The 23,315-nt window shown below is 42.7% G+C and overlaps 1 protein-coding gene and 1 non-coding gene across 3 annotated transcripts in view; both read left to right on the forward strand.

The window, feature by feature from the left end:
- Positions 1–269: 269 nt before the first annotated feature.
- The window catches only part of SUN3 (Sad1 and UNC84 domain containing 3), a 29,403-nt gene continuing 6,357 nt past the window's right edge, over positions 270–23,315 (forward strand). For both annotated transcript variants that reach the window (XM_055420216.2, XM_088832064.1), the window contains exons 1-6: positions 270–318; positions 6,648–6,745; positions 17,490–17,530; positions 18,979–19,150; positions 20,396–20,480; positions 22,914–23,029. In XM_055420216.2, coding sequence (XP_055276191.2) covers positions 282–318; positions 6,648–6,745; positions 17,490–17,530; positions 18,979–19,150; positions 20,396–20,480; positions 22,914–23,029 — 549 coding nt within the window. In that variant the 5' untranslated portion in view covers positions 270–281. The remainder of the gene's footprint in view (positions 319–6,647; positions 6,746–17,489; positions 17,531–18,978; positions 19,151–20,395; positions 20,481–22,913; positions 23,030–23,315) is intronic.
- LOC129552890 (U6 spliceosomal RNA) lies at positions 15,139–15,242 on the forward strand. The gene has a single exon (XR_008685370.1). It is a non-coding gene; the product is annotated as a U6 spliceosomal RNA (small nuclear RNA).

Raw genomic sequence — 23,315 nt, forward strand, 5'->3', positions numbered from 1 at the left:
AAAACATGCAGCAACAGGGCAGTAATGTGTGTGAAAGAGAGGGGTGTGTATGGTGTATGTATGTGTGAATATGTATATATACCACTTTGAATACTGTTTTCCCTCAGTTTCACAGATAGTGGATTAGGAACTAAATTAACTCACATGCTCAGCCTAGTCATGTCTGTCAACTTGGTTGTAGAGGTTAAAGTTCAAATTAAAAGTTAAGAGTAGTGTATTGCTAAATTCTTTTTGCTGTTATTTTTCTTCTTTTTAGGTTAACTCGATCATGGAAGACTGTCATGGCTATGGTGTTTATACTGACGTTACTTCTTCTAGGTGAGTCTTACTAAGTAACGATCCTTGAAGCCATTTCACAGGGTGTGTGTGTGATGAGAGAGATGGCAGGGGAATGACTCACATTTGCAATAAATGCCCCAGAAACCTGGAAGTGACTGCGGGCTCTTGAAACATTTTTCCCCCCTCCCCCTCAATATTTATTTATTAATTTGTTTGGCTGTATCAGATCTTAGTTGCAGCACGAGGAGTCTTTGTTGCATCATGCAAGATCTTCCTGTGGCTTGTGGGCTCAGTAGTTGCAGCACTCAGGTTCTCTTGTAAAAGTAATATGGGTTTCTTTGTTGAAAACTTAGTGAGAATTTTATTTCTCTTAGAATTGTTACCAGGTCTAAGCTCGTTCTGTTTGACACAGGACAGGTCAATAAATTGGGAGGCAAGGTGTGGAGGCAAGAAACAGAGACTTTATTCAGAAAGCTGGGCATCTGAGAAGATGGTGGATGAGAGTCCTGGAGTACTGTATTCTGGGGTCTGGATGCCGGTTTCTTTTACAGAGCAGAGAGGGGGAGGGGGAAGGAAGTAAAAAGACCGTGACGCGCGAGTGTTGGTCACTCAGTCCTGCAGTGCCGGGGCAGTAGTAGTAGTGGTAGTGTTAGTTGTTGAGTCATGTCCGACTCTTTGAGACCCCAATGGTCTGTAGCCCACCAGGCTCCTCTGTCCATAGAGTTCTCCAGGCAAGAGCACTGGAGTGGGTTGCCAGTCCCTTCTTTCTCCAGGGCGGGTTCCCAACCCAGGGATTGAACCCAGGTCTCCTGCATTGCAGTCTACTCCAGTGTTCTAGCTGGAGAATCCCATGGGCAGAGGAGCCTGGCGGGCCACAGTCCATGGGGTTGCAGAGAGTAGAACACGTCTGAGCGACTACCACAGCCACGCCTACTACCACTCCTGCGCTGCGGGCAAATTCTGTACCGTCTGAGCCATCTGGGAAATCAAAAGGCCGTAAGTGTTGCGAAATAGCTCCTGGTTTGGCCATCCTCAGGGAAGGGATGCATTCATTTCTTTTTCCTGCTCTCATTCACAAGTGGGCAGTCAGAATGTCTCCCAGTGAGCTGAACAAAGACACTTTAGTTTAACATTCACGCAGAAGGGAAGGGTTCCCCAAGGCAAGCCATTATGTATAGACAGTATCTTTTTAATGGACAAAAGCCATGGGAAGCAATGATTAAAGTAAAAGAAACAGATCCAATATGGAGTCAGATTTTTTTCTTCCCTGTTACAGAATCATGGTTCAAAATGAGAGAGTTGCTTTGAAGTTAGGAATCCTTTATATTTTTATTGCAAACACATGCAATTGATCTTTTCTAAATCTGGATGACTCATCTTGAAGTATTTTGACAACCAGAGACTTGGCTCATCACGGGGTTCTTGAAGAAATGCTAGAATACATGGTTTGCCATTTTCTGGCTGTAAATATCACACACCATGAATCCTAGTATAATGGGGAATTGTTCTATGGTACGTGGACACCTTGAGTTGCAGAGTGTCCAGGGAAGTCAGAGTTTCACCCAGTTATCGCCACAAAATGCCATTTTACACAGCAACTGGGGCTGTTCAGTTGGGCTTGCATGTGGATACCTGGGCTGAGGGCTCTCTGAAGTCTGTACCGGCCTTCCTTCAGCTGCACCTTAGTGCCCTGAGCACCCATCCCATCTCAGCAGACCTCTAAACTTCATCTTGAAGATTTCAGTTCTACTGAGAACTACACACTGTCTGGCCCTGTTGCTTCCAGCCGTCTGGTTTTCACCTCTGCTGATTTCAGCCTGTGAGCTTCAGCAGCCCTCCCCCAACCCCGTCGCTGCTGCCTGCTCCCGACTCACGAGCCCTCTGGCCTTGAGACTTCCCAAAGCCCTACCCCAGCCCTGTGTCCAGTGATGCATGCCTGCTCTTGAGGCTCCACGTCCCTGCCTGTGTCAGGAACATGCCGTGTGAACAGTAGAACTGTTTGTGCTCAGAATTTTCCTTGTTTTGGAAACGAATGTCCTATATTCCTTAGACATTTTTTAATGATTTTTTTTTAATGTGGACCATTGTTAAAGTCTTTATTGAATTTGTTACAATATTGCTTCTGTTTTACTTTTTTTTTTTTTGGTTGAGAGGCATGTGGCATCTTATTTTCCAACCAGGGACTGAACCTGCAATCCCCTCATTAGAAGGGGAAATTTTAACCACTGTACTGCCGGCGAAGTCTCTCCTTTCACATCTTTTAAGATTGAAATATATACATCTTCTTACTGCATGCAAACTGTCTTTCCCCACTGTAAGGCTACCCATTTGCCCACAAAAGGGCCAGATCCTTTTTAGCCACCACTGATGTGTTAATGAATTTCAATGGAATTAAACTGAACTTGGATCCATTTTTATTCGCTAGGGTGAAATCCACGTGATATAAAACGAACCATTTTGACATGAACATCAGTGCCATTTAGTGCATTTACAATGTTGTGCAACTACTACTTCTATTTCCAAAATATGTTCATCAACCCCAAAAGAAACCCCACACCGCTTAGTCAATCCCCAGCCCCGCCCACCCCCACCCCCTGGCAACAACCACCAACATGCTTTCTGTTTCTAAGGACACACATGTCCTCAATGTGTCATATAAATGGAATCATACAATGTATGGCCATTTTTGTCGGGCTTCTTTCACTAAGCTCGTGTTTCTGAGGCCCACCCCTGTTGTAGATGAATCATTCCTTTTTGCAGCTGAATAATATTGCAGTGTCTGGATAGACTGCAGTTTGTTTATCCATTCAGCTATAGATGACCGTCCACTGTGTCACCCATGTGGGTGTTGTGGATAGTGCTGCTATGAACATGTGTGTACATGTATCTGTTTGAATACCTGTTTTCAATTCTATGGGTAAATTGCTAGGGAGGAATTGCCACTGTTTTCCAGAGAAACTGCACCATGTCACTTCTCCACTAATAGTGTGTGATGGTCCCAGCTTTCCCACATCCTCACCAACACTTGCTATTCTTTTTTTACAACTGTAGCCATCCTGGTGGATGTGAAGTGCTGTTTCACTGTGATTTTGATTTGTATTTCCCTAATGACTTGTATCTGGAGAAGGACATAGCAACCCACTCCAGTATTCTTGCCAGGGAAATTCTGTGGACAGAGGAGCCTGGCAGGCTATAGTCCATGGGGTTGCAAGAGTCAGACATGAGTTAGTGACTAAACCACCACCACCACCAGTGAATGATATCAACTAGTATTGAGCAACTTTTTATGTACTTGTTTGCCATTTATACCTCTTCTTTGCAGAAAATTTCTTCTATTTCTTTGCCCATTTAATTGAGTTTTTGTCTTTTTGTTGTTGACTTGTAAGAGTTTTTAAAAAATATATTCTGGTTACTAGACTCTTCTCAGATATATAATATTTTCTTTCATTCAATAGATTGTCCTTTTACTTTTTAAGTAATGTCCTTTGAGGCATAAAAGGTTTTAATTTTAATGATGTCATATCTAAGAATCCATTACTAAATTCTAGGTCATGACAGTTTACCTCTGTGTTTTTTCTGAGAACTTTATGATTTTCACTCTTATGTTTAGCTAATTGATCCATGTTGAGTTATTTTTTATATATAATATGAATTTTTACATTTCATATTCATTTTTTAGCAAATGAATTAAAAATGAACCAGATTCATTCTTTAGCAAATGGATATCTTATTGTCTCAGCATCATTTGTTGAAAAGATAATTTTCCCCATTGAATGGTCTTGTTACCCTTGTCAAAAAATTCAATCATCCATAGATGTATAGGCCTAGATCTGGATTTGCAATTATCCTCTTCCTCATCACACTTGATAATCTCAATTGTTTTATTTTTGAGTTCACTGAATCTCTCCTTTTCCTTCTAAGATCTGCTGTTGAGCCCATTTGGTGAATTTTTTCATTTCAGGTATTGTACTTTACATCTACAGAATTTGTACTTGTTTCCTTTTATAATTTTTCAGTTGATATTCTCATTTCATTCATACTTTATTTCTTTGGTTTTCTTTAGTTCTTTGTCTGTGGTTTTCTTTAGTTTTTGAGCCTATTTAAGGCAGCTGATTTATAAAGCTTTGTCCTGTCAGTTCACAGTTTGAGTTTCCTCAGAGATGTCAGTCAAATTGTTTTCCCTTTAGTGAGCTGTGCTTTCCTGTTTCTTTGTGTGCTTTGTAATTTTGTGTTGTAAACCAGATATTTCAGTTGTATAACGCAGTAACTCTGGGAATTGGCATTTCCCCTTTTCCAAAGGTTGCTTTATTGCTTGTTGAGGGCTGTAGTCATTTGTTTGTTTAGTGATGGTCACTTTTCTGATATCACAGTGGTCAACCAGTGACCTGACAGGTTTCCTAGAATCAATGAACAAGAAAGAGAGAGCAAGGCTGTGAGAACCGCTCTCCCAGTGCGGGCTGTTTGGCTCTAAGCTGGGACCCTATTTCAGGGCCAAACTGGACCACCCCCAACTCTGTCATAATCTTCACCTCCTGTTTGCGTGCAGCCCACAGATCCACCCAAGGTGCAAGCCTGGGGTCTTCTCTGGGGTCTTTCCTGAGCATGCGTCCAGGCCTGGACGCTCACACCACACTCTCCCTTCCCTTCCAAGCCCTAGCTCCCACATGAGCCTTCATCCTCTGCCTTCTCTCTCCCATGGTGTTGGATCTGACTGTCACTTTCTCCGTTCACAGTCCCTTGCCCAGATGGTCATGGCCAGTTTATGTCTTTAATTCTTTCAACACTCATTATACCCTCCCAGAAGATTTTTCTAGTGTGTGGGAGTGGATAGAAACAAAGATTGGCCTCTGCACTAGACAGTCAGGGCAACACCAGGCAGATGAACACGTAGAGTCAAAGTAGTTGAAGAGCAAGGTCTGTGTTAGATCCCTGGCACAAGCAAGCTGTGCCAGAAATATTTGCTGTCACCCACACAGCCACTGCCACCATTCTGGGAGATGGTATGCAAGTGAGTGATCATGCCACACTGCCCTCTTGCCAAAAATAACCTGCCCTTTCCTTCAGCCCTCTGGTTGATGCAAGCTTGTGATTAGGTTTTGGAATTCCAATAAAGTTGATCTTGTTAGTCTTTTTGCCAGCTGATGATTGTTTCAATGGAAGAATTTTTTGAGCACCTTTTGCTGCCATTGAAAATTATTGTCACTCAAGAACCTGATATAGGACTTCCCTGATGGTCCAGTGATAAACAATCTGCCTGCCAATGCAGGGGACATGGGTTTGATCCCTGGTCCAGGAAGATCCCACATGCCGAGGAGCAGCTAAGCCTGTGAGTCTCAACTACTGAAGCTTATGCATTGTAGAGCCTATGCCCTACAACAGGAGTCACTGCAGCGAGAAGCCTGAGCACTGCACCTGGAGAGGAGCCCCCTTGGTCAGCTAGAGAAAACCCCCACAGCACTGAAGACCCAACACAATGTAAATTTTTTTTTAAAAAACAGTAACTTGCTATAGCTTCCCTACTTAGAGAAATTTCTATTAATATATGTTGTCAACAAAAATTCAATTAACAATCAAGTTAAGAAGAAAAGAGAGGAATTTTATCCAAGCTAAACTGAGGATTATATCCCACGAGACAGACTATCAGAAGCTCTGAGACCTGTTCCGTGTGTTAGAAGTTGAAGGCACAGTCATATACATTTTTTTGTGTGTGTGTAATAAAGTTTTATTAAAGTATAAAGGAGGTAGAGAAAGCTACTGACATAGACATCAGAAGGGGGCAGAAAGGGTACCCACCCTGCTAGTCTTCAGCTGGATGTTATATAGTCACTGCCGCTGCTACTGCTAAGTCGCTTCAGTCGTGTCCGACTCTGTGTGACCCCATAGACGGAAGCCCACCAGGCTCCCCCAACCCTGGGATTCTCCAGGCAAGAACACTGGAGTGGGTTGCCATTTCCTTCTCCAATGTGTGAAAGTGAAAAGTGAAAGTGAAGTCACTCAGTCGTGTCCGACCCTTAGCGACCCCACGGACTGCAGCCTACCAGGCTCCTCCATCCATGGGATTTTCTAGGCAATAGTACTGGAGTGGCTTGCCATTGCCTTCTCCGTGCATTTTAGAGACAAAGGCTCATATGTCAAAATGATAAACTGATATTTATATAAAGTTCATCCCTGTCTTTGAGGAGCTCTGGTTAATATGTAATGTGCACGCACACCATGCATCAAGGAGGGAGGGAGGAGCCCCAAATGGACACAGAGAAAGAACTTTTATTTTTTCCTGTGCTGTCTGAAAATATAAATTGTTTGATCAATGTAAAATATACGTATTTCCAGATAAACTCTTTAATCAAAGTTGATCTTTTCTTTAACAGGATTTATAAATCACATGAAGCTTAAAGAGTTTCCTCAGAAATCCAGACAAATTTATGCTCTAATTGCAGAACATGGTTCACGGCTTTACAATTACCAGGTGATGTTTCCTTAAATCATTTTGTCTGTTACTCATTTAAAATCTAATGTGCTACAAAGAGAGTCCAGCTAGATGTGTTATATTGGTTTTGCATGTGAATATCTAATAGAACATCTAATAGGTGTTCAAGCTGGACTTAGAAAAGGCAGAGGAACCAGAGATCAAATTGCCAACGTCCACTGGATCATCGAAAAAACAAGAGAGTTCCGGAAAAACATCTACTTCTGCTTTATTGACTACGCCAAAGCCTTTGACTATGTGGATCACAACAAACTGGAAAATTCTTCAATTGATGGGAATACCAGACCACCTGACCTGCTTCCCGAGAAACCTGTGTACAGGTCAAGAAGCAACAGTTAGAACGGGACATGGAACAACAGACTTGTTCCAAATCAGGAAACGAGTACATCAAGGCTGTATATTGTCACCCTGCTTCATTTCAGTTCAGTTCAGTTCAGTCGCTCAGTCGTGTCTGACTTTCCGCGACCCCATGAATCACAGCACGCCAGGCCTCCCTGTCCATCACTCCCAGAGTTCACTCAAACTCATGTCCACAGAGTCAGTGATGCCATCCAGCCATCTAATTCTCGGTCGTCCCCTTCTCCTCCCGCTCCCAACCTTTCCCAGCATCAGAGTCTTTTCCAGTGAGTCAACTCGCCTCATGAGGTGGCCAAAGTATTGCAGTTTCAGCTTTAACATCAGTCCTTCCAATGAACACCCAGGATCGATCTCCCTTAGAATGGACTGGTTGGATCTCTTTGCGGTACGAGGGACTCTCAAGAGTCTTCTCCAACACCACAGTTCAAAAGCATCAATTCTTCGGTGATCACCTTTCTTCACAGTCCAACTCTCACATCCATACATGACCACGGGAAAAACCATAGCCTTGACTAGATGGACCTTTGTTGGCAAAGTAATGTCTCTGCTTTTTAATATATTATCAAGGTTGGTCATAACTTTCCTTCCAAGGAGTAAGCGTCTTTTAATTTCATGGCTGCAATCAGCATCTGCAGTGATTTTGGAGCCCAAAAAAATAAAGTCTGACACTGTTTCCACTGTTTTTCCATCTATTTCCCATGAAGTGATGGGACCAGATGCCATGATCTTTGTTTTCTGAATGTTGAGCTTCAAGCCAACCTTTTCACTCTCCTCTTTCACTTTCATCAAGAGGCTTTTGAGTTCCTCTTCACTTTCTGCCATAAGAGTAGTGTCATCTGCATATCAGAGATTATTGATATTTCTCCCAGCAATCTTGATTCCAGCTTGTGCTTCTTCCAGCCCAGCGTTCCTCATGATGTACTTTGCATATAAGTTAAATAAACAAGGTGACAATATACAGCCTTGACGCACTCCTTTTCCTATTTGGAACCAGTCTGTTGTTCCATGTACAGTTCTGACTGTTGCTTCCTGACCTGCATACAGGTTTCTCAAGAGGCAGGTCAGGTGGTCTGGGATTCCCATCTCTTTCAGAATGTTCCACAGTTTATTGTGATCCACACAGTCAAAGGCTTTGGCATAGTCAATGAAGCAGAAATAGATGTTTTTCTGGAACTCTCTTGCTTTCTCCATGATCCAGCGGATGTTGGCAATTTGATCTCTGGTGCCTCTGCCTTTTCTAAAACCTGCTTGAACATCTGGGAGTTCACGGTTCACATATTGCTGAAGCCTGGCTTGCAGAATTTTGAGCATGATTTTCCTAGCGTGTGAGATGAGTGCAATTGTGTGGTAGTTTGAGCATTCTTTGGCATTCCCTTTCTTTGGGATTGGAATGAAGACTGACCTTTTCCAGTCCTGTGGCCACTGCTGAGTTTTCCAAATTTGCTGACATATTGAGTGAGCACTTTCACAGCATCATCTTTCAAGATTTGAAATAGCTCAACTGGAATTCCATCACCTCCGCTAGCTTTGTTCGTAGTGATGCTTTCTAAGGCCCACTTGACTTCACATTCCAAGATGCCTGGCTCTAGGTCAGTGATCACGTTTTCGTGACTATCTTGGTCGTGAAGATCTTTTTTGTACAGTTCTTCTGTGTATTCTTGCCACCTCTTCTTAATATCTTCTGCTTCTGTTAGGTCCCTACCATTTCTGTCCTTTATCGAGCCCATCTTTGCATGAAATGTTCCCTTGGAATCTCTAATTTTCTTGAAGAGGTCTCTTGTTTTTCCTATTCTGTTGTTTTCCTCTATTTCTTTGCATTGATCACTGAGGAAGGCTTTCTTATCTCTCCTTGCTATTCTTTGGAACTCTGCATTCAGATGCTTATATCTTTCCTTTTCTCCTTTTCTTTTCACTTCTCTTCTTTTCACAGCTATTTGTAAGGCCTCCTCAGACAGCCATTTTGCTTTTTTGCATTTCTTTTCCATGGGGATGGTCTTGGTCCCTGTCTCCTGTACAGTGTCATGAACCTCTGTCCAGAGTTCATCAGGCACTCTATCTATCAGATCTAGTCCCTTAAATCTATTCCTCACTTCCACTGTATAATCATAAGGGATTTGATTGAGGTCATATCTGAATGGTCTAGTGGTTTTCCCTACTTTCTTTAATTTCAGTCTGAATTTGGCAATAAGGAGTTCATGATCTGAGCCACAGTCAGCTCTTGGTCTTGTTTTTGCTAACTGTATACAGCTTCTCCATCTTTGGCTGCAAAGAATATAATCAATCTGATTTCGGTGTTGACCATCTGGTGATGTCCATGTGTAGAGTCTTCTCTTGTGTTGTTGGAAGAGGGTGTTTGCTATGACCAGTGTGTTCTCTTGGCAAAACTCTATTAGCCTTTGCGCTGCTTCATTCCGTGCTCCAAGGCCAAATTTGCCTGTTACTCCAGGTGTTTCTTGACTTCCTACTTTTGCATTCCAGTCCCCTATAATGAAAAGGACATCTTTTGTGGGTGTTAGTTCTAAAAGGTCATGTAGGTCTTCATAGAACCGTTCAACTTCGGCTTCTTCAGCGTTACTGGTTGGGGCATAGGCCTGGATTACTGTAATATTAAATGGTTTGCCTTGGAAACGAACAGAAATCATTCTGTCATTTTTAAGATTGCATCCAAGTACTGCATTTCGGACTCTTTATTGACCATGATGGCTACTCCATTTCTTCTAAGGGATTCCTGCCCACAGTATTAGATGTAATGGTCATCTGAGTTAAATTCACCCATTCCATTCCATTTTAGTTCACTGATTCCTAGAATCTCTATGTTCAGTCTTGCCATCTCCTGTTTGACCACTTCCAATTTGCCTTGATTCATGGACCTAACATTCCAGGTTCCTATGCAATATTGCTCTTTACAGCACCGGACTTTGCTTCTATCACCAGTCACATCCACAACTGGGTATTTGTTTCACTTTGGCTCCATCCCTTCATTCTTCCTGGAGTTAATTCTCTAGTGATCTCCAGTAGCATACTGGGCACCTACAGACCTAGGGAATTCCTCATTCAGTATCCTATCATTTTTCCCTTTAATACTGTTCATGGGGTTCTCAAGGCAAGTATACTGAAGTGGTTTGCCATTCCCTTCTCCAGTGGACCACATTCGGCTGTGGTCCATGTGATCAGATCAACTAGTTTCCTGTGATTATGATTTCAGTGTGTCTGCCCTCTGATACCCCCTCGCAATACCTACCGTCTTATTTGGGTTTCTCTTACCTTGGTCGTGGAAAATCTTAACTTATATGCAGAGGACATCATGAGAAATGCTGGGATGGATGAAGCATGAGCGGAAATCAAGATTGCCTGGAGAATTATCAATAACCTCAGATATGCAGATGATACCACGTTTATAGCAGAAAGCAAAGAAGAACTAAGGAGCCTCTTGATGAAAGTGAAAGAGGAGAGTGAAAAAGCAGGGTTAAAACTCAACATTCAGAAAACTAAGATCATGCGTCTGGTTCCACCTCTTCATGGCAAATACTTGGGGAAACAATGGAAACAGTGAGAGACTTTATTATTTTGGGCTCCAAAATCACTGCAGATGGTGACTGCAGCCATGAAATTAAATGACACTTGCTCCTTGGAAGAAAGTTATGACCAATCTAGACTGCATTTTAAAAAGCAGAGACGTTGCTTTGCCAACGAAGTTCCATCTGGTCAAGGCTATGGTTTTTCCAGTAGTCATGTATGGATGTGAGAGTTGGACTATAAAGAAAGCTAAGCACCGAAGAATTGATGCTTTTGAACTGTGGTTCTGGAGAAGACTCTTGAGAGTCCCTTGGACTGCAAGGAGATCCAACCAGTCCATCCTAAAGGAGACCAGTCCTAAGTTATTCATTGGAAGAGCTGATGCTGAAGCTGAAACTCCAATACTTTGGCCACCTGATGCAAGGAACTGACTCATTTGAAAAGACCCTGATGCTGGGAAAGATTGAAGGCAGGAGGAGAAGGGGACAACAGGATGAGATGTTGGATGGTATCACTGACTTGAGGGACATGAGTTGGTGATGGACAGGGAAGCCTGGCGTGCTGCAGCCCGTGGGGTTGGAAAGAGTCGGACACAACTGAGCGACTGAACTAACTGAGTAGTAAAGAACCCACCGGCCCACGCAGGAGGTATAAGAGATGCGGGTTCGGTCCCTGGGTCGGGACGACCCCCTGGAGGAGGGCATGGCAGCCCACTCCAGTACCCTTGCCTGGGGAATCCCATGGACAGAGGAGCCTGGCGGGCTACAGTCCATAGGGTCTCAAGGAGTCAGCCACAACTGGAGTGACCTAGCACGCGAGGGTATGTATAACTGCTTCACTTTGCTGTAGTCCAGAAACTAACACAGCATTGTAAATCATCTGTACTCCAGTAATTTTTTTTAAAGAAATAATGTTGGGGCTGGAGATCTATTAAGTGGTTTTATGACTAAGAGACCCTAAAAATTCTCTGCAGTCTCCAATCCCTGCAGACTCCTGCCAGACTGGATGTTTTTGATTCATCAAATTTTTCTTCTTCCCAGTTTCTCCCTTTTGTGATGGGAATGTCTATGGCATGCTGGTCCCACTACTGTATTTTGAAAGTACACAGTTTGTTTGATTTCACAGCATCTTAGCTGGAGGGGAGGTTGCTTTGGATGGATTGTACGTGGGGTCTCATCCATATCTAACTTGGATGATATTTAGTTGAGGCATTGAACTTTAGACATAAGCTGATGCTGGAATGAATGAAAACTTTAGGGTCTGTTGGGATAAAAAGGATGTATTTTGCATGCAAGAGCATTAATTTGGGGGGCCAGAGTTAGAATGTGTTGAGAGTTAGACTGATTGCTGTGTCCCCTCCCAAATTCATATGTTGAAACCTAATCCCAAGTATTGGGGCTTCCCTATTGGCTCAGTGGTAGAGTTCGCCTGCCAATGCAGGACACTCAGGTTCGATCTCTGGGTCAGGAAGATCCCCTGAAAAGGAAGTGGCAGCCCACTCTAGCGTAGTATTCTTGCCTGGAGAATTTCATGGACAGAGGAGCCTGGCGGGCTATAGTCCTTGGGGGTCAAAAAACAGCTAAACAACAACAACAAACCCCAGGTATTAGGAGGTGGGTCCTTTGGGAAGTGATTAGGTCATGAGGGTGGAGCCCCCTGACTGGGATTAGTACTATCAAGAAAGAGACCCCAGGACTTCCCTTGTGGTCTGGTGGTTAAAAATCCACCTGCCAATGCAGGGGACAGGGGTTTGACCCCTGTTCTGGGAGGATTCCACATGCTGAGGAGCAGCTAAGCCCATGCCCCACAACTACTGAAGCCCATGAGCCTAGAGCCTGTGCTCCGTAATGAGAAGCCAACGGACTATGACCGCACGCCGCCATGCGGAGTAGCTCCCCTTCGCAGCAGCTAGAGAAGACCTGTGCACAGCAAGGGAAACCCGGTGCAGTCAAAATGAATAAATCAATCAATCAGTACAACTTAAAAGAGAGAGAGACCCTGGAGGGTATCTCTCTGCCATGTGAGGACTCAGTGAGGAGACACTGTCTGTGGACCAGGAAGTGGTTCTCACCAGACACCAACTCTGCTGGTATCTTGATCGTGAAATTGCAGCTCCAGAACTGTGAGAAATAAACTGTTCCAATGAATAAATAATATATTCAACAAATACTTATTTCTCAACAATCGAATTGTTTTCAACTTTTCAATATTATAAACATCATTATTGCTGAATCTTTTCACTCATTCTTGATTTTTTACTTAGGATAAACTAAAAGAACAATACAGGAAGGATATTCACAATTTTTAGGTGATCTTTTAATAGTGAATCTTAATTAATCAGTACCTTTTTTTTTTTGCCACAAGGCATATAGTATTTTAGTTCCCTGGCAAGGGATTGAACACATGCCCCCTGCAGTGGAAACATGGAGTCCTAGACTGAACTGCCAGGGAAGTCCCAATATTGCTTTTCAGAAAGTTAGATGTGCCCCACCCCCCTAATCTCTCACCACGGAGAATGGGAGGATAATGCATTAGAAGTTATTGTAAGTACATTAAATACAGGTATCACTTTATCCTCCAATGGGAGCGAATCTATTTATAGATCAGGATGCTGGATCAGAACAATTAAGGGGCACACAGCTATAAATTCCGGAGATGAAATACAGACTCTAGCTTTGCTGCGCGTGGCCATTGGGCTGTCCTGTTTGCTTACACTAAGGACACAGTTCAGCTGTGACACAGCCTCAGTGACCATACACTCACCATCACAATGGAGGGCGTCTTTCAATGATTGCAAATTACTTGCTCCAAATATTTAATTGGTTTAATCTAAAACTCTATGTAAAGCAGCAAGCTTAATCATCTAACCACAGGTGCAATCTGCAATCATTGTATTAGGTTAGCCAAAAAGTTCCTTTGATTTTTCAGGTAAGAATAAAAGACACGTTTTTAATTTTCACCAAGAACTTTATTGAAACATATTCATCGTTTTGTTCCATTCTCTTTTGCCATTTTTCAGGTAACTTCATAATTCCATCTTCCCAAAATGTTTTATCTTTTTGAGCAAAGAACTGTTCCATGTACCTTTTACAGTTTTACAGGGAATTAAAACTTTTTCCATTAAGAGAATTTTATAAAGACTGAAATAAATGGAAATCCAAAGATGCAATGTTTGGTGAACAAAGCAGAATGAATCAGAACTTCCCAGCTAAGCTGCAACAGTTTTTGCCTGGTTATCAAAGAAACATGCAGTCTTGCGTTATCCTGATGGAGGATTGTGCGCTTTCTGTTGACTGATTCTGGACACTATTTATTGAGCAGTAACTTCAGTTGGTCTAATTGAGAGCAGAACATATTCATTTGGTGTGGCTGGTGGTGGTTCATTTCACTTGCCCCACAGTCTCTTCAGCTTTTCATTGCTCATCACAATGGTTTTAAAAACAAACCATTTTCATTATGTTTCAGTAGAGAATCACAGGTGGAAATATGGTCAAGAAGGCTTTATGTGGAACCCTAACATCAAAGCGATTAACGTAACCAAGCTGGTGCAAATGATTTTCAACACTTGATTCAGATATTTTGAGTATGGTGGCCATCTCCCACATAATGTAACATTGAGTGATATCACTTCATGCCTCGATTTGATCCCTGTCAGCTGTTCTACCCGAACGTGGAGCATCGTTCAGTCAGAAATCTCCAGCACTAAACTTCACAAACCACTTTTGACATGTTCGATCACTCACAGCAGCTTCTCCGCAAATCTGTTTGTGTTTCAGTTGCATTTTTATCTTTCTTGATATATTAAATATGCCAAAAATGGTATATGCATATTATGCCAAACATAATGTGCCAGAAATGTTCCTTTTTTCTTCTGTCTTCATTATTAAAATGGCTACACAAAAATTCACCAATTTGATAAGTTTTTTAAAAATGCACTGATATGTCAGCAGTCACAATACGATCTAACAAAATTGTTCCAAATGAAGTTAAAGACAACTAAGCACTAGTAGAGCCATTTTACAGGAAAAAATCTGAACAAACTTTCGGCCAATCCAATAGCTTCCAGGATTAACCTGGAAGTTACAGGGTTTAAAATTAGATAACTTGCATGCATGCTAAGTTGTTCAGTCCTGTCTGACTCTGACATAAGGACTGTAGCCTGCCAGGCTCCGCTGTCTGTGGAATTTGCCAGGGAAGAATATTAGAGTGGGTTGCCATGCCGCCCTCCAGGGATCTTCCCAATCCAGGGATCCAATCTGCGTCTCTTCTGTCTTCTTCATTGGCAGATGGATTCACGGGCTGGAAGATTCTTTACCACTAGCGCCACCTGGGAAGCCCTAACTTGTGACAGTTTTGTTTAAAAAAACAAAGAAAACTACTGGCCATGTGAGGCATTTGTTAACTCTTGCATCCAGTCTGTCCCAGCTCGAAGTATCGGAGCCACATTCTAAGACATAAAGCTTTGGAACTCAGTCAGCCTTACCTGAAAAAACAAAACAGCGCTCACCTTGGCAGCACATATACAAAAACTGGAACAATGCAGAGATCAGCACCGCCCCCATACAAGGACGACTTTCAGATTTGTGAAGGCTTCCATATTTTTAAGAATATTTATTTTTAATTGATAAGTCTTCCATATTTTTAAGGGTAAAACAATGAAACAACAAGAAGAAGCAAGGCTGTGGCCCTGCCCACAACTGTTTCTTTGCTTTCTCTCCTTCACCTTGTCATTTCTCAGGAGGCTGCCAATTCTACACCCATTCAACTGACTTCAGATGCACACTGGTCCTCCTTTAATGGGCATGTTTAGGGTTGGGCAGCAGGTGCCTTGTTGGAGTTGCTGCGAAGTCTTAACGAAGGCTTTGGACGGCTTCCATGGGGCTCTGCCCACCTGCCAGGAAGGAAGCCCTGGGAAAGTTCTTAGGAGATCCAGCACGTTCTTACCACAGTAGCCTCATGGAAGGGATGGATTACCAGCCATAGGCAAAGCAGCCTCTGCCACATCTTTGAGGTTTTCTTTTTTCCCTGGGGACCGCTGTCACTTCTTGTCTTCCACATTCCCTCCCACCCACACCCAATTCCGTTGTTACAATGTTAGGAACAAAGGTAGGGCCACAGCTGAGAACTCCAGGAACTGGAGTCACACCCGTCTTTCACATGTTTTCGTCGTTTTCCAGTCCTTGTTTTCCATTCACTTTCATTGCCTCACTTTTTATACTGTGTTTGTTCCTAAAGTGGAAGCCACCTGAAGTCCTTTTGGGAATGAGGCAAATGCTTTTAAAAATTAGGAAAATGTTAGCTTTCAAAGAACTCTCAAATTCATTTATCAGCAAATTAGTGAAAGCATACTTTCTATTTGTTCTTTTAAGAGTAAAACAGAAAAAAGTAACAGAAATGCAAAACACTGCCCCTCGCGAGAGGAAACCTATTCAAACAGCAACTGAAACACTGGAAAAAAGAATTTCTCCCTACTGAAAATCAGCTCCCAACTCCACATCTCTGTACAAAGAAAAATATTGAGGAGAGCCTGTAATAAGTTAGATTGCTCACTAATGAGAACCTACTGTATAGAACAGGGGAGTCTACTCAATGCTCTGTGGGGACCTGAATGGGAAGGAAATCCAAGAAAGAGGAGGTGTGTGTATTCAGGTAGCTGATTCACTTTGCTGTACAGCAGAAACTAACACAACGTCATAAAGCAGTGATACTCCAATAAAAATTTTAAAAACGAAATGAAAATACTCAGCAGGAAAAAAAAAAAGCCAGATAATTGTTTTCTGTGTGGCGCACAGTGGCGTGGATAAGATGTCCCTCGTGCCTGAACCATCTTGGCAGCAAACTGATGGGGAGCCAGCATCTTTGAAGCATGAAAGCAGACTTGTCGGCTGAGAGGGTGGGCCTTGTTTGTCAGATAACGCATGGGTGGTCCCTGTGGTAAAAGTGACCCCCAAGAAGCTATTTCATGGCCCAACCCCCAGAACCTACCCACAGGACCTTTATTTGGAGAGAGTCTGCAGACGTCATTGGGGATCCTGAGATGAAGTAGTCCTGCATCTCCCAGACGGTCTCAACCGCACTGACACATGTCCTCATGAGAGACACACAGGGCTGTGGGGAGGAGGCAGAGGCCTGGGTGGTGCCACCCCAGCCAGGAAGCCCCGGGCTGCCAGAAGGTGGAAGAAGCAAGAAACAGATTCTCTCTGGAGCCTCGGGGCAAAGTACGGCCCTAACGACACCCTGCCTCTGGACTTCAGGCCCCTGAGAGAATCCACCTCTGTCAGTTTCAACTGCCAGCTTTACAGCCATTTCTGAGGGATCCGGGAACCCGAGTGGCACGTGGAGCCTCCCACACAGAGGAGCTGGTGGAGGAACCGGGGAGGGGCTGGGGCACAGCAGCCTGAGCAGACCCTCGGTCCGCTGTCCCTGTGCAGACCGCCTCCACCGAGGCCGCGCACATCCTCAACGTCAGTAGCGTCGGCAGCCTGGCTGGGGCACCGCTTGTCCAAACACAAGATGGTCCTTCTGAGACGCCCTGTCAGTGTTAGATAACCGTCTGTGACCCTCCTGATGTCATGGCTAATGGAATCCAGCAGTCAGCTTCCTCATGTAGAAAGGGGTTGCTCCTCACTGTTTACAGGGACAAGCCTCAGGGCTGGATGTTTCTGCGTCTCCTCTAAATATCACTCTTTTGCAGGAAGATGCAGGTATCTTAGAGACTGTGGGTCCTACTGGCCAGGTGTGTCTATCAAGGGTGGTCATGTGATTTCCTTCCCCTCTATAAACAGGAAAAATAACTCCACCTGAGTAGGCAGGATTTGGAATGATTTGGCTTTGTTGTTTTATTTTTCAGGCCAGGCTTCGAATGCCCAAAGAGCAACTGGAACTTTTAAAGTGAGTGAGATATTCTGGTGTGTGTCCAAACACTGAAGTGCTTTTGTAAAATTATAAAACTAATTTCTACTTCTGTGGATCCTTCTTGAAGGGAACATACACTGGGAGGTACTTTCAGTATTATTATTATTTTGTAATGGGATAAAATTAGAAAAATAGACCAGGGTTGAATTATGAAGCCATTAAAATAATTTTAAAATATATTTGGTTATCTGAGAAGTGTAGTGGGACAGAAAATTAGTTTGTTATTTCATACAACTTTTTTCATGGGACTTTTACAAAAACTATTAACAGTCTATTTCTTCAGCAGTTTTTCATTTTCCAAATTGTGAACATAGATTGATTCGTAAGTTTTTGTTTTTTTGCTTGTTGTTTTTAGTCACTAAGTTGTGTCTGACTCTTTGCAACCCCATGGACTATAGCCCACCAGGCTCCTCTGTCTGTGGGATTTCCCAGGCAGAAATGCTAGAACCAGTTGTCTCTTCCTTCTCCAGGGGATCTTACCGACCTAAAGATTGAACCTGCATCCCCTGCATTGGCAGGCAGATTCTTTACCACTGAGCCATGAGGGAAGCCCATTTCATAAACTGGGGGGAAAGAAGTGGCTTCCCTGGTAAAGGGAAAGCCAGCGGTAAAAGAATCTGCCTGCTAATGCAGGAGACATCCAGTTCAATCCCTGGATGGAGAAGATCCCCTGGAGGAGGAAAGGACAACCCACTCCAGTATTCTTGTCTGGAAACTCCTATGGACAGAGGAGCCTGGCGGGCTACAGTCCATGGGGGTCACAAAGAGTCAGGCACGACTTAGTGACTAAATACACACATACAAAGTATTAACAGTACTTACATTTTTTTTCAACATAAAGAAATACCCATTGGTTTGACATTTTCTTATTCTCTCTACCAGTAACTTTCAAAGTGTACAACTAGCAGAGCCAATTCTTGGGAAGTAAAATCTTGCACCCTTGAGCTGGTGAAAGGCAGTTGGGGACTCCCCTAAGTCCCCAACCCTGGCCCCTGAATCTTTCAGTCACCTATCTCTAAAGGCTGGTTCACAGGATTTCAGGGCTTGGTTGGCATCCCCCTGCTCTGTACCCCACTCAAAGTGCAAGGTGTCCTGCCCCTAAGGCAGTGAGAGGGGGATATAGGGCACTGTGAAGTTGCCCAGCTCAAGTCCGCGTGGCCTCGATCCCTGAGGAAGGAATGGGATGCGTGAAGTCCCTTGAGCCCCCTTCCCTGCCCAGAGCACAGCCCGAGCCTGCTGCCCTCAGGAGTGCTTCCTGAGATGGCTTTGTTCCTCATACACAGCGCAGTGTGGCTCCCTAGAAAAGGGGGCACCCGCACTCAGGGCTCTCTCTTCTGCAATGGTAAGCACCCCTGGGTTTTGCTGGCCCTGAAGCCCGGCATGGGGCTGCTTCCTCCTTTCACAGTGAAGATATCCATTCACAGGAAGGAGAGCCAGACTTTGGAAAACAACTTCCGGGAAATTCTTTTTTTAATTGAACAAATAGATGTTCTGAAGGCATTGCTTAGAGACATGCGTGATGGCCTGCACAATTACAGCTGGAGTGCCGACATGGACCCCGCTGAAGGCTGGAACCACACCGAGGTCATCGACGAGGTAAGTGACCCTGGGAGGGAGGCAGGGCGTGTCCACGTTCAGAAAGTGGGCAACTTATGTGATGGGGAAATGTAATGATGGCTGGATGTGTGGTCTGTCTTCTTTCTTCTTGAAAATTCCTTTTCTACATTAGCTTGTAAAGTGAAGTGTTAGTTGTTCAGTCATGTCCAACTCTTGCAATCCCTTGGACTGCAACCCACCAGACTCCTCTGTCCTTAACATGCTCCAGGCAAGAATACTGGAGTGGCTCTCCATTCCCTTCACCACAGGATCTCCTGACCCAGGGATCAAACCTGGGTCTCCTACATTGCAGGCAACTCTTTACCATCTGAGCCACCAGGGAAGCCCCTGCTTTTACTAAAGCTCACCCCTAGAAGCACATTTTTGCATAATTGCTGTGTCACAGGGAAGATTTTATATTGCAGTAAGACTGACTTTCCACCCAAATAAGTATCTGACTCTGTTTTATTTTGCAGTAAAAAAAAAAAAAAAAGACTGCTCATTCACAAATGGCAGTCTCTGAACGTTTTACACAAATACTTAAATAGTAAGATATTTTTATTCAGGGACCTGAGGCTAGTATGTCTGACCTAATGAGCACCAGACCAGGCAACATGGTGATGAAGACCAAGAGCTTGCTTTTGCTTCTCCTCCTGTTAGCACTGGCTTTGTCTCTGTTTCCTGAGAGACACATACTGCTGACAACACCGCTGCCTCCAGGCCCCCATACTGCCCCATCCTCACGGCCCTGGGACAAGGTGCTTTGTCATTGAGAACTCAGACCGTTACATGCTGTCAGGATGCTTGGCTTCTTAGACTCAGAACATCCTTATCACCCAGTATGGATTTCAACGATGAATAATTTCTAACACAAGCAATCGAGTGCTCTGTGTAAACTGCCTCGATTCCCAAACACCTACAGAATGTTCCAGTCTTCATTACCCAGCAGGTCGCACACACAACCTCACTGGGCTGTTCCACTGTGCGAGCATTTTGGGGTGCTCGACAGGGAACTGACATCCAGCCTTCCTCCATGACCTTGGCGAGTGGCCCAGCACCTCTCAGCTCCCTGATACCTCAGCTGCCTGTGAAACATGGAGCCCACTGATCTGTGGAGGTGAGGGGAAGAACCTGTGTGTGTTTGGCAGATTAGCAAACGTAGGTCCGAATCAATAGAGTAAATTGTCAAGCCTCAAGAAGTTGATGGAGATTGTTAACAGAAAACTCTTTTTACAATGTGTACAGGAAATGTCCAACTTGGTGAATTACATACTGAAAAAGCTGAGAGAAGATCAAGTCCAGATGGCTGATTATGCCCTTAAGTCAGCAGGTGAGTAAAGAAATGTTAAGCTCGGTGTAAAAAGTCAGGACTTCAGAACGATCTCTGCTCACTAGCGTCTGTGAAGAGGACCACAGAGGAAGCCTGCCTGCCATAGCAAGTTTGCGTACACATCACAAACTTCGTTGCATTTTGTCTTCTACATACAAAAATGACTACTCATGACTAGTCTCAGTGCACCATTAGTGATAAGTGATAGTGTCTCAAGACTGTATGTAATGTCCTTTTAAAAAATTTTTTTTTTTTTTTTTTTAAATTTTGGTCTGCACTGGGTCTTTGCTGCTGTGAAGTTTTCTCCAGTTGCGGCGGGCGGGGACTCATATGTTGTGGTGCACGGGCCTCTCATTCCGCTGGCTTCTCTTGTTGAGCAGCGCAGGCTCTAGCCTGCGGGCTTCCGTAGTCGCAGCACGTGCGCTTCAGTAATTGCAGCACGTGGGCTCGTAGTTGTGCACAGGCTTAGTTGCTCCGTGACTTGCAAACCTGGACCCCCATGCCTAAGGAGGGCAGCCGAGGGACTGCCAGGGAAGTCCCCGATGGGATTTTAATACATGTAGATATGACAAGTCTTGAGGGAAGGTCAATGGGTGAGGTTAAAGTGACCTCTATGGTTATAAAGTTTTGAATTTTACACAAATTGGTAAGATATTAACTGTAAATTGACTTTGAAAAGTTAGTTATGTGTATTAATATTGTCAGAGCAATCACTAAAAAGAACACAAAGTATGTATAGAGGGAACCTACCTCAACATAATAAAGGCATCTATGACATGCCCACAAAAAGCTGAACGCTTTTCCTCCAAGATCGGGTCTGGACAAGGATGCCTGTTTTCACCACTTTAGTTCAGCATCTATTGGAAATCCCAGCCATAGCAATCAGGAAAAAGAGTAAAAGGCAGCCAAATGGGAGCAAAAAGAAGTAAAGCAATCACATTTGCAGATGACACCATACCATATATAACCATAAAGACTATGCCAAATAATTATTATTTACATAGAGGTTTACATAGAGAATCATCAAAACTCTATTAGAATAAGTGAAATTAGTAAGTTCAACTGTATATATATCATTTTTAAATGCTCATGATCAGAAATTGGAAAAAAAATTTAAAAACAGTCCTATTCACAATGACAGTGAAAGACATGAAATTCTTGGGTATAAATTTAATAAAATTTTCTTAGGATCTGTGTGCTAAAAACTGGACAAATGAACAAACAAAACCCACAAATGAAAGAAATAACAGAAGACCTAAATACTGGAAAGATCTTCCATGTTTGTGGATTAAAAGTTTCAATATTTTTAAGATGGCAGTTCTCTATAGTTTATTGATTCAATACAATTCAGATCAAGATCCCAGCACAACAGTTTGTAGAAGTCTATGAACTCTCTCAAAAATAGCTGAAGCAGTTTTGAAGAAGAACAAATTTGGAGGACTTACTGATGTTAAACTACAATATTATAAAGCTACAGTAATGAAAGTGTGAAATCAATGGAACATAATAAAAAGTCCAGAAATAATCCCACACTAATTAACTTTTGACAGTGGGGAAAAAGCAAGTTGATGGTGCTCAAAGAGTTGGACATACAGTTCCAAAAGGAAAAGATTGGATAATTCGGGCTTCATCCAAATTTAAAACTTCTGCTTGGCAAGAAGACATTGAAAAGAATGATAAGACAAGTCAGGGACTGGGAGACAGTATTACAAACCACATAGTTGACAAAGGACTTTTATCCAGAATTTATAAACATGCTCATACTTCACCATTGCAAATCCTGCCTTCTCAGAAAAAGCACTGGTGATTTGATATTCACTCATACTTGTGTTTTTTTAATGCTGTATTTTGATACCCAGTTGGAATTTAAGGAAGTGATTTGCATTTTATTTCTTATGTATAAAACACTTTTTACTTCTAAAATGAAGTAATTTGAAGGGATAGTATTTGATGAGTATATTTTTTATATCTTTGATTAAAATTAAAGCTCAGTGAATCTGAAGAAAGGCTATTATAAATACAACTTGTTAGTATATTTATGACACTGTTGGTTTTTCTGCTTTTGTTTTTGAGTGAATTGGGCTTATTTATCACAAAAGCTGTTAAAATGTGGGGATTCATATGTTTTTCTAGGAAATAGACACAATCCACCTAATAGTTCCATGTCCAAATCAATGGCTCCAGATTTCATTTTTTTTATCATAATGTCACTTCCAGAAATTTTGTGAAACCACAAAACAAACATGATTTTCTCAAGACAAGATTTCAGTGGTAATGAAAGCTGAAAATCATACTTTTACTACAAATTTCCTGGTATGAGTTTTACCTCATTTGTAAGTTGCCCAGTAATAGTTTTCCAGCAACATTAAAATCTAAATGGTGTTTTGAATTGTGTGATTTTTTTAAATTTTGAAAATTATTTTATCATATCAGGAGCCTCTGTTGTTGAAGGTGGGACCTCAGAAAGTTACAAAAATAATAAAGCAAAACTGTACTGGCATGGGATTGGCTTCTTAAATTATGAAATGCCTCCAGACATCATTCTCCAGGTAAAAGTTAGATTAAAAATAACCTGTTTATATTTTAGGATCTTGTTCCTGTTATTTATCATGAAAATATTAATGTCTGAAAGAGACGCAGCTCTGAACTTGTCAGAGAACCTGAAACCATCTCCTTGCATTTTTATAGTCATCAAAATACATTATTTCTTATTTTAGGGGCAGAAGATTATGATTAGTTAATTGATTATTATTTTAAGATCAGTGAACTAGACTATGTACTTCTCAAATAGGACGTATACATTCCACATCTTCTCTTAAAGCTGATTCTGTAGTC

The sequence above is a fragment of the Moschus berezovskii genome, chromosome 3 (genome assembly GCF_049115385.1).
Source record: "Moschus berezovskii isolate FMDL1 chromosome 3, NW_MosBer_1.0, whole genome shotgun sequence".
Taxonomy (NCBI): Eukaryota; Metazoa; Chordata; class Mammalia; order Artiodactyla; family Moschidae; genus Moschus; species Moschus berezovskii.